Source organism: Crassostrea angulata, chromosome 1, assembly GCF_025612915.1.
Source record: "Crassostrea angulata isolate pt1a10 chromosome 1, ASM2561291v2, whole genome shotgun sequence".
Classification (NCBI taxonomy): domain Eukaryota; kingdom Metazoa; phylum Mollusca; class Bivalvia; order Ostreida; family Ostreidae; genus Magallana; species Magallana angulata.
The window spans coordinates 25,742,893-25,755,553 of NC_069111.1; the positions used below are offsets into that span (position 1 = coordinate 25,742,893).

Genomic DNA, 12,661 nt, shown 5'->3' on the forward strand with positions numbered 1-12,661 from the left:
GATTAGTTTTTATCACATTAAAATAAATTCAAAGAATATTTCCCTCAGTAACTTTATACACATGCAACGTTACTCTCGATTTTTCAATCCCAAAATCACCTCAGTCCCCATTTCCACCATGTAACATAACACCTCCAAGGTACAGTATCCTTCAAAACAGAGAAAATACGTAGTCCGCACAGTTTTTCTCATCATACCTACATGTATTTTTCATTTGTGTCTGAGCGCATCATATAATTTGTTGGTTGGCAAATTGACCACAGGCTCCACGAGATTATATTCCTGTTTAATAAGCTACTTTAATTACATGGGAATACAGAGATTTCTTCATATTTAAATTTTAATACATTAATTTATACTACATATAAATTGCCATAAACGTTTTGTGAGTTGTATAAATCAATTTTTATGCATGATATAATTACTATTCTATCTCGAGATCGATGAAAAGAAGCTTCTTGCTTTCATCATAATTTTTTACTTACAATTAATCGTGGTTTTTTTCTACTACCACAATGCATTTTTTTCAAAATGCAAGCACTTCGTATTTTACAGTCTTATTTTACAATGAACGTTAGGTCCCATTCTACTTTTGTCATGTTCTTATCCGTCCAAATTCAGATGATCAAAATAACTCCAACCACATACAAAAAACTTTCAGTAAAATGAGTTCTTTTTAACATCATTAACTTATTCAATCTCCTGATAATATCGGCATTTAATTAAAAGCTATTATCATACAAATCGTGTTTTGGCTGCTTCCTTGAACAGCTAAAAAAATGCATGTGGTTAAAAATAATCAGAATTCCAATGGTGAACTATGTCACAATTTATATTTCCCTTAAACCATATATTAATCAAGACACGATGCGTGATTGTTTCAAATTATCATAAGATCCATAAATTTACCATACGTAGATAGCTTTGTGCGGCATGAATAGAAGACGGTTCATTAGCATAAAATTAATTTCTCCCGTTATATAAAGGGATCTACATTCGCATTTTCAGTCATCCAACATTTTCGTTTTCGGATCTGTAAAATTGACAGAATTGGAATTCTCCTATCATGAAGGGATTAGCCATTCTCGTTTTCTGTGCCCTCATCGCAGTCGGCATTTCATGTAAGTTTGTAAAGAAAATAAGAGATTTTGAGCAGGAAGAATTTAACTGAAAATATAAGAAACTTTAAAACTTATCAACACGGCTTATGTTTTGGCAGACTGATAATTATTGTTGCGCTTTCCTTATCATTTCTATGAAATATTGTGTTTCCATTATTTTTTTTATGTTTGAAAATAGACATTAAAAATATTAAAGTAGCTAATGTGACACCAAAATATATGTTCCTGTCTTGTAAAATTACTTTTTTGCATTTTATGTTTGATATTTATCAATTCGATAGTTATACTTGGTCGCTAAAAATTTAATCTACATGTCCCTGTCATTCTCTTCCCCCGGAATTGGTAGATATTAACGTTTCATTATTTAATGTTTGTTTAGACCCGGTGCCGGATGAAACTACTGACGAGCCTGATGTAACTGACGCTCCGGATGCAGGTGACTACGATGTAACTGATGGACCAGATGCATATGACGAGGAGGGAGATGATGACGGTAGTGATGGCTCCGAATCGTCAGATAGCAGCGACAGTAGCGACTCAAGCGCTGATGACGACAGCGATGACAGATCAGATGGTGAAAGTGGAGATGATGAAAGCGGTGATTCTGATGACAGCGATGGCAGTGATGGAAGCGATAGCAGCGATAGCAGCGACTCCAGCGACTCTAGCGACTCTAGCGATTCTAGCGATTCTAGCGACTCCAGCGATTCCAGCGATTCTGACTCCTACGAAGATGACTCTGAAAGCGATAGCAGCGAGTCTGATAGCGGAGATGATGACAGTGAATCTGACAGCGATTCCGATAGCTATAGCGATAGCTACAGCGATAGCTATGACGATGACGACAGTGAATCATCCTCAGACAGCGACAGTTACTCCGACAGCGAGAGCGGCTCTGATAGCGAGTCCGAAAGCGAGAGCGAGTCCGAAAGCGAATCAAGCAGCAGTGAAAGCGGAGATGATGATGATGATGATAGCGATAGCAGTGAGAGCGATAGTTCCAGCAGCAGCAGCAGCAGTGACAGTGATGATGACGACAGCGATAGCAGCAGTGGAAGCGACAGCGATGATGACGACAGCGATGATGACGACAGCAGTGACAGCGATAGCGACAGTGACAGCGATAGCGACAGTGACAGCGACAGCGACAGCTACAGTGAGGAAGATGATGACAGCTCTGATGATGATGACAGCTCTGATGACAGCTACAGTGATGAGTACAGCGACAGCAGTGACAGCGATAGCAGTGACAGCAGCGACAGCAGCGATAATGACGACAGCGATGATGATGACAGCAGCGATAGCAGCGATGAAAACTAAATCATTTTATAAGTTGTAAGTATGCCAAACTATTTTTTTTTCTCTTTTCAATAAAAATACTATTTTGTTCTCAAAAATTTTTTTTCATAATTTACATATTTTCTTTGCAGATCCATCTCGCCTTGAATTCCAACTTAATTAGGAAAGGGAAACCAAGAAAAAGAAAATTTAATCTCAGTTTACAAATGCGCTAAAATCAACTTCGGACTTTATTCCTGATGTTCAAATATTTCTTTTGACGCTGCTATTCATTATACATATATATATATAAAGAATAAATAGCGGAATGCTTCCGTTATTTCAGAGGTGAAAATGTATACTAGGAAAACAAAAACAACCAAGATAAATCATTTGGAAAAATTCTTTCGTTCGCGTTTTGTGTCCAAGCATTCTGACCAGTATTAGGCGATGTCAATCACATCTTGATCCATTCTGTACTTTTTGGTGAGTTACCCGAGGAGGAAGCTTCTAGGAAAGGGTTTTGTTTGCGTAAGAGGAGTGTGTCTAAAGATACAATGTACGAGATAATTATTTATTTCTTATTACTTAGATTGTAAATAAAATGCTCAGTTGTTACAATTATTATCATCTTCTTCCTGTTATCATTTCAATGATGCTTTGATCAGAAAAATAAACAAAAATTGACAATCTGACAATCATTTATTGGCTCCTTTGGGGTATTCTATTTGCTACTTGGGTCCATCAGTAAGAATTGAAAGCTGCCTATTTGATCATTAATAACAGTCCACTGAACATAAAATACCATACAAATTAGGTTGGAATATTAAAAGACGTAAATAAACAGCGCACCGTCTATACAAGATACAATGGAAGATTTGGCCGTTGATAATAACGTTGTGTTATCCAAATGCATACGTTCTTGTTCTTCATAGAGCGGTGATTCTGTAAAAGATCTTACAAGTTCCGATACCTCTGACGAAGCCAAAACAGTTTTAGGCACATTATTATGCTTGCATAGAATCTTTCATTATTGATACTGCATGGGGAAGACCAAAATAAAATCGTGACAAAAGTGAGATTCTTCATCTACCAGTATACATGATATAAATCAATCGGGGTTTTTTTTTCTCACTTTTATATATTTAATTAGATTAAAAGAAAAACGAAGAGTTTACGTTGCTATCATGTAGATGAAAAAAAGATTATATTCGAGCTAGACAAGAATGGTTTGAAACTAATTTCAGATTCAACAAAACCCAATAAAATTTATCTTTAAAGTAAGTAAACATTGAAATTCATTAAATCTTCTGGCAATACATCGTCGATAAAGATATAAAGCCCTTAGTGATCTTCATAAAGCTATCAAAAAGCACTTACTTACGCTGACACTTGATCACGATCCGCCATTACATTTTGACACATTCACTAATTTAAATGAAAATCATCATAATCAAGTCATAATTATTAATAGGTTTGTGGTTTCCTCGAATCCGTATATACTTGAAAGAAACGATACGACGACAAGCATCCAATTAAAACGACATTTAATGATTGCAGTGTCGTGAATTTAAAATGACATTAACACAAGATTTGACCCTGTTTAATTAAGATGACAAACAGCCATCATAATTTAACTTTGGCTATTTGCGTAACAAGAAGCGATGCTCTTGACACAAAGGCGTCTTAAATCTTTTGTTTATCAGAATAAGTCAAATGAATCTAAAAACAGAAATTTAAAAACAGTTTTAGCTACGAAACAAGCTATTAAGTTAAAAAGACATAGTATAGTATTATTTTGAAACAAGAGAATTTTAAAGTCCATTTGCATAAGAATTACATGTATTCGGATTTTTTTTTGTTTAATTGCTAAATAAATGATCTGGAATGGAAACTAAGAATGACCTTTACTGTCTTGATGATAATCAAATTGTAATTTATATGGAACAATTATCATTATGTAAATTTAATTTAATTTAAACATTTCATTGATAGTTCAAAAGGATTGGGCAACAGGCTCTGTCTATGTAAACCCTCTACAAACAATAATGTTAATTGATTTTTTTTTTAAGTGGTTCTTCTCTAAAACAAGCATCTGGGAAACTTTCCTGAAGACAGCTTTTGGCTGAATAACTAACTAAAGTGATTTCATAAAACAGAACAATTTTCAACTCGTGAACTGATATTTATAGGAACGTACGGTTTGCTCCTTCCTCAGCTGTCTGTAGGACCAACTCAGTTCAGGTAGATCACTGTATTTGTGTCGCACATTTGTAAATATCATTTGTAATACTATACTTAATAGCCTGTCCAATGATTATTTTGCAGTAAATTTAAACGACTTTCAGTGAAAATACATATATATACATGCGAAAGAAGTACAATTGAAATCGATAAAAGAGAACACCCATGACACTTCATTGACACATTATCTTTTTCATTCGGAAAAATCCACATGAACAAAAACAGATTTCTGAGATTTCTTAGATTTCTTTAATAGTAAAATGGGAAGTCACTCGGAATACCTCGTACAATTTTTCAACGTTATCATCCGGTTACTTTTATCTTGCAATGCAAATTCTTCTTTGCTTTTTATCTTTTATTTAAACCTGAGAACCTAGAGGCCCCCTTTGACTTTCAAAACAGAGAAATTGGTAATTTTTTTTCAAACTATTGAGTAAACATCGTTTGAATCCTGAGATATATTTTAAGGTATCCAATGTGTAATGAAGGGATATTGAACAATTTTGAATCAAATACGTATTGCTAGATAACAATGAAAGTGAAATGAAACAAATTCACATGACTGACAACATATATAAGAAGCCGGTCATTTTGCACCCTAATTTTTTTTAGAGTTATCTCCCTTGTTGAAAAAAAAATTTAATTTCGTCAAAATATCTGCGGTAAATGATTCATTTTATTTCATATCTTAATAAAGAGAAAGTTTATGCATGTACTTACCAAGAGAGTTCCCCATTGTCCTGGCCTAACCTCAAAGTTGGTCTGGCCTCACTTTTGGCTTGTACAAAAATGTTTGGCTCCCTTTTTTTCTTTACAATATTCTCAGATTTTTAAAATCTAACTTGAAATTATTTTGTTTCAGTTATAAAACGCCTGGTTATCGCATTGATTTTGAATTGGTTTCAGAATACCTCTTTAGTTAGAGCTTTCATAAACTTTCAACAATCTTAATTACTTAACAGTGAGTGTACATGTACATGTATAATTTGCATCAATCCTATTCTAAATAAGAAGTCATCAAATACTATTTCAGTGGATATGCAACGTCATTCACAAATGTATTGAACCTTGGAATCCAAAATGATGCAGGCAATAAATCTCACTTTTGGGCTGAAGCTGGTGACTAATATAAAAGAAAACTGGTTTTGTTAAATGATATTTTGACGATTCAGAGATTTTAAAATATGAAGTTGTTTATATGTAGCTATGAATGCTTACAAATGCCCGTATTTTAATGAGCTGTTAAAAGTTTCATAATAAGAGAATCATGAGTAAAATCGCCATTTTTTTCTATTCAAACTAAACCGTAATTGTGATATTAACAGTATAACAGATACACAATTTGTATTAATTTTGAATTTTTCAGACGTGCAGCTTTTCGCATAAAAAAGTGTAACATAATTGGTAAATGAAAATGGGTGGTGAGTACCGAGAGACATTCTGAAGTCGCAAACGCCCGATCTCTGATTGTTCCGAGTATCTCATATCACGTGATCAAAGGGTATAAATATGCAGATATCCGGAGTCTGCAGTCAGTTGCAGTGTATACGCCGAAGAAAGTACTTCGATGAAAGGTCCGTAAGTCAATATTGCTCAGCGTTTTGCAAAACAAGAATACTGGTATAAAGAAGGAAATGGTCTTCGTGAGCGTTGCTTGTTAAATTCAGCAGGAAGACATTTGTTTTCAGTTACAAGGGTGCTTCTTGGGATCGCTTTGAGGTGACCGATAGAAGCGACGGGTTGTTGAAAGCGACCGATAGAAGCGACGGGTCGCTTGAAGTGACTGATAGAAGCGACGGAGTGCTTCGGAGCGACGAGTTCGGCTAGGGCCCATACATTTAATATATTAATATTTAATTGAGTTTTTAATCAATAAACGATAGGAAAGCGACAAGGAAAATTAATATATGTCTTAAACAATTATCATAATAATCAAACACCTCAGCAAGGTATCTGAGGGACCCGTTATATATAATACCGTGTTCAAGCAGACACGTTACAAAATTTGGCGCCCATGTTCGAACGACGTTTGATTGTATGATTTTTGTCTATTCTTTTTTTATTAAATAATAATCTTTTGTTTTTATTGTATAAAATGGCATTGGAAAACATTACCAAGGAAACAGAGAGTATTGAAGCAGAGCTTAACAGGACGACGTTTGAACACTCGATGAAACTTAGAGAGGATATAAAACAGCAGACCTCGACTCCAGCTTATCAAACTGTTCGGAAAAGTGACTCTGGAATTATGTCTGAAGGTCCAACGGAAATCAGATTCAAAAGCAGAGAATATAAGAAAACGTATGACACTGAATATCCAGAGGATCTCGGTTTAACGGCATCGCCAAGGTTTCGTGATAAGAAACGAATAGATGTGAGAGAAAATGAACCGCGAATTACAGTCAGGCGACAACGACCGCTTGAAGCGCCCACAGAAAAAGATGAGGGAGGATATAAAAATCCCGATACTTCTTTTAATAAGCCACCAACTATATATAGCCAGCAACATTTGATGGCAGCGCTTCGTGGCTAGATTACAAATCGCATTTTGAAGCATGGCTCCTTGAATGGGTGAACAGGCAGGGAAAAAGGTATCTACATAGCAGTGTCCTTACGAGGAAAATCCCAGGGCGAATTAGGCAGAAACTAAAATGAACTCGTAAGGGCTTTAGAAGACCACTTTGCAATATAGCGTTCAATTTAGAGAGCGTAGACAGAAAGCAAAAACTAGACCTGAGGAAGAGGCTAAGCAACCTCAGTGGCGTTTAATAGACCCAGTGAAGCCGGAGTGTATGCCGTTGTCTACATAGGCGGGGCTGAGATAAAAATGCTGTTAGATACAGGAGCGACTGTTACCTTGCTTTCGGAAAGAGTTCAACAATCAGAGATTCGGGCGTTTGCGACTGCAGAATGTCTTTCGGTACTCACCATCCATTTTCATTTACCCTTTATGTTACAAAAGCATCTAACTTCAAATCTTGAACGTTGGGAGGTATGTCAATTTCTATCTGTGCTGTTTCAGTAAAATTAGTAAATATTTAAAATTATTAGAATTATACAATGACTATACATGTTTTTGCATTTTAATTTACGATTAATTTAAATGAATTTTAATTTAATGATTTTCAGGATTCTGTCTAATGTTTGGAATGATTCTCCTGTAAAGAAACCAGGTTTGTAAGTAAGCTAAATAAAAATACTTACAACATTACAGTGTTTTAAAAAGGAAAGCTTATCATTGAGGGAAATAAGTATTTTTCATGATTTATATGCAGGGAAAAATAAGATGAAAAACAACCTGAACATGTAGACTTTACGAAATCCCCTGCGTCAGTTATTGTAATTCCAAGTTCAGACGAAGGAACTCCATCAACCAAAACCAAAGGAAATAGTGCACACTATTTTATCACAACAGGGAGGGATTCATGAATTAACTGCGCCGGGACAACACGTGAAAATAGACAACAAGTAAGTGATTTCAAGTATGCAATGAAGGAAGAAAAAATAATGATCCACTCCTAAATATGACAGTCAGTAATGAACAGTCGCTGGACAAAGACTCAGCGTTTGTGAGAGACGTGTTTGCGTCACCGGAATTTTCTGTATTCAAGGCCGCTAAACAACAATTAATTGTTAGGATAGATTATTTCTGCACAAATGCTTAACATTTGTCAGTCCTTGGAGTCGATGCAACATTTAATGTTGGAAAATACTTTTTCACGTTAACAATTTAATGCTTGAAACAAGTAAGAAGACCAATCCTGTTTTCATTGGACCAGCTTTGATACACCAAAGGAGACTCTTCCATTCATACTTCACATTGCTGTCAAATATTGTTAAGTATAATGGAGTGCAAGTTTATGGCAGTGATGGAGAGAAAAAAATTTCAGATTCAATTGACTCTTGTTTTACAACTTCAAAACACCTTCTTTGCGATATACATATAAAGGGCAACATAAAAAGGAAACTCAGTGACCTGAACATTAAAGGACACATAGGTAAAGAATACATAATGGAAAACAGATTCATTCTGAAAAGGCACCGGTTCTTATGGACTGTTCCAACGCAGAGGTATTTGACAAAAAATTGGAATTTATAATGGCTATAAAGGTTGAACGACATATCAATGGTGAATAATTTTTATACTGACTATTTTGTCATGTACAAAGCGGATCTGATAAAAAAAACTGGATGACGGCGGATGTGAGGACAATGTGTGGCTTTGGGTACCCTCCTTCGATGTAAAACCAAAATGCAAACGAATGTGGAAATAGCGTTATTAAGCGGGACATCAAATTGGAAAAATTTAGTGTACAAGATTGTGTAACACACCTCCAAAATATTGTACAACGCCAGTATGATGAGGCCAGGCTGGCAGTGTTAGGAAGAAGAGAATACTTAATTTCTGAACCATATAGAGAACACCAAGTTAATTAAGAAAAATACTATCAAATGACAAAATAGCAAAAAATCAGACATGACAGCAGATGTTTTAATAGTCCAGTTAAAAATCAACAAGAGAAAATGTTAGATCATGACCAGTGTAATCTTTCTGTTTCCCCTGAAAGCTCTCATATTTCCACAGTATCACAGATTGTTGTTAAGGATATCTTCGCCTGGCCTCAAAATTGGCCTGGCCTCACTTGGCATGGCTCCAAATTTTGGCCTGGCCTCAAATTTTGGCCTAGTCCCTTATTTGGCCTCTTCAATAAATTTTTGGCCTCAAATTTTCAAATTTCTATTTTTCTCCTTTTTTTAAGATTTACATTGAAATTTATTTTTTATAGAAATTGAAAATCTAATGCTTTTTCATTGTTAAATAAATAATTATATGGTAAATATGTATGCTATGTGACCGACTGTTTAAGTTTTATTTATCTTATCCATGTTTGAACACACAAAAAATACTTATTACATGCATATACAGCATTGTTCTTACTAGTGTCAAGGCATTGATTATGCCAATACCAGTGTTTAGCTTTAAAACTAAGAGATGCAACCCCCCCCCCCACCCTTGCCCCCCCCCCCCCCCAATTTAAGAGTTAAGCATCATTTTAAGAAAATATCCAAAACATTTGTAAACTGGTACATAGCATCAAATATTTATCAATGAGTAATGCAGTTTAAAATTGCTAGTTTGTTTACTTTACCTGTCAACGTCGATCAAGCCCAAATTTCCCTCCGCAGCAGAAATTCGATATCGCCCTTTTCTGTCGCTAATGTCGCTACATTAGGGTCAGAATCATTGCCTACCCTGTCATTTAACATTTTACACTGTCTAATTTAATTAATGTCATTTGTGAATGACTGCAACATTGCATCCTCCGATAACTTGACTCAGTGATGGTCATTAATCATCACCTCCTGATTAGAGTAGAGTTTCATATATATGTTGATTGTATATTTAGGGGGAAAAAATTCTCCTATGGGGAATTGTCATTACCAGAATTTGAACAAAGCAAAACATTTTGTGACCTTGGATGTTGGTTAGAATAAACTAATATTGGCTTCTACTCTTATTTTCTCTCAAACAATTCATTGATCAAAGAAGAGTTACATTGATATTGTCCATCCTGAGAACATGCAGTTTGATCTAAGTACATTGAAAAAACACAACATGGTTATACAATGACAGGGCAAAATCACATTCTTAAGTTCTTAAGAATTTAAAACAAACTGAATAAAAATTTATTAAGATGGGTTACTCGACATACCTGTAGTCATAAATTATATTGTTAGTACTATATTTTTAAATGGAACTATTATTTTCAATAAACCATCAATATAAGACACTAAAGCTTACAAGTGGGATGTTTAATGTGCATGCAATGTAAATAAATCAATAAAAAATCAATAAAAATCATCAAATATGTAAAGAAAATATAAAAATAAATTTGAGGCCAAAAATTTTTGTAGAGGCCAAATTTGAGGCCAGACCAATTTTTGAGGCCAGGCCAAAATTTGGAGCCAACCAATTTTGAGGCCAAAAGTGGGGCAAGGCCAACTTTGAGGCCAGGCCAGGCCAATGGGGCCAAGCCAGGCCAGGCCAGGTTTTAGAGTATGCCAAATCATTTCCTACCCTGTCATTTAATATTTCACACTGTCTAAGTTAATTAATGTCATTTGTGAATGACTGCAACATCCGATAACTTGACTCAGTGATGGTCATTAATCATCACCTCCTGATTAGAGTAGAGTTTCATATATGTGTTGATTGTAAAATTCTCCTATGGGGAATTGTCATTACAAGAATTTGAACAAAGTAAAACATTTTGTGACCTTGGATGTAGGTTAGAATAAACTAATATTGGCTTCTACTCTTATTTTCTCTCAAACAATTCATTGATGAAAGTATAGTTACATTGATATTGTCCATCCTAAGAACGTGCAGTTGGATCTAAGTACATTGAAAAAACACACCATGGTTATACAATGACAGGGCAAAATCACATTCTTAAGTTCTTAAGAATTTAAAACAAACTGAATAAAAAATTATTAAGATGGGTTACTCGACATACCTGTAGTCATAAATTATATTGTTAGTACTATATTTTCAGTTGGAACTATTATTTTCAATAAACTATCAATATAAGACACTAAAGCTTACAAGTGGGTTGTTTAATGTGCATGCAATGTAAATAAATCAATAAAAAATCAATAAAATCATCAAATATGTGAAGAAAATATAAAAATTAAGTTGAGGCCAACATTTTTTGCAGAGAGCAAATTTGAGGCAAGGCCAATTTTTGAGGCCAGGCCAAAATTGGGGGCCAAGCCAGTTATGAGGCCAAAAGTGAGGCCAGGTCAACTTTGAGGATATTTGATATCTTTGATATCTGTCCTTCATTACATAGTAGATTACTCTAGCTACTCCTGATATTTATACTCTGATTACATAGTAGTAGTAGGATACTCTAGCTACTCCTGATATCTATTTCTTCATTACATACATATATATGTAGTAGGTTCCTCTAGCTACTCCTGATATCTATCCTTGCATTACAAAGTAGATTACTCTATTATTACATACATGTAGTAGGTTACTCTAGCTACTCCTGATATCTATTTCTTCATTACATACATATATATGTAGTAGGTTCCTCTACATGTAGCTACTCCTGATATATATCCTTTCATTACAAAGTAGATTACTCTAGCTACTCCTGGTATCTATTCCTTTATTACATACATGTAGTAGGTTGCTCTAGCTACTCCTGGTATCTATTCTTTCATTACATCGTACGTCACTTGCTTCTTCTAAGATAGATAGATAGATAGATAGATAGATAGATAGATAGATAGATAGATAGATAGATAGATATACTTTCATCACATAGTACATGTACCTACATTGTATCTCTAGCTATACTTTTGATACCTTTCCTTTCAGTTCGTAAAAACACACCAAATTTGAACAATTGAAATAATTCAAAAACTTACACGAACTATTCTGATACTAAATAGAATTCACTGTTCGTCCACCCTCCTGCTTTGCAAGATACCTCTTTCCGGAATATTGTTCAATATTTTTTCTGAAACAGGGTCGTAGCGTTTTTCACAAAAACTTATTAATCCAAATTAGTTTCTTTCCATATAACAGAGTCTCGTTAAATCATAGATTCAAGCAATGAGTATCACATGCTGATTTTAGACCTTGGAGAAATTTCTCGTGATTTGTGTTTGATATAAAAGCCCAATAACATATCCATAATATTTAAGGTCTTCCGTTTCCAACGGCTTCAGCCGACTTCATTACATTGCTCATTGATTAAACTCTAATCAAGTTTGGTTGTTGACACCAGAGATCCCTCCCTAGGTGCTAAATTGATTCCTCAAATCTTTTTTGTTCGGTTTTTTTCTAGTATTGACTAAGGGCTCACAAAGTCTTTTTAGTTTATGCAGATAGGTCTCAGATTGAGATCTTCTAATTATGCCTCCCTTCGAAGAAGGGAGGGCAAATTGCTTTGCTGCTGTCTGTCGGTCGGTCGGTCGGTCCACCAACAGTTTCCGTTCATTTT

The 12,661-nt window shown here is 34.9% G+C and overlaps 1 protein-coding gene across 1 annotated transcript; it reads left to right on the forward strand.

Moving 5' to 3' along the window:
• Positions 1–964: 964 nt before the first annotated feature.
• Positions 965–3,024, forward strand: LOC128187207 (clumping factor A-like). The gene is made up of 3 exons (XM_052857482.1): positions 965–1,121; positions 1,501–2,456; positions 2,552–3,024. The coding sequence occupies exons 1-2, from the start codon at positions 1,067–1,069 to the stop codon at positions 2,439–2,441; spliced, it is 996 nt and encodes a 331-aa protein (XP_052713442.1). The 5' UTR covers positions 965–1,066; the 3' UTR covers positions 2,442–2,456; positions 2,552–3,024.
• The last annotated feature ends 9,637 nt before the right edge of the window (positions 3,025–12,661 follow it).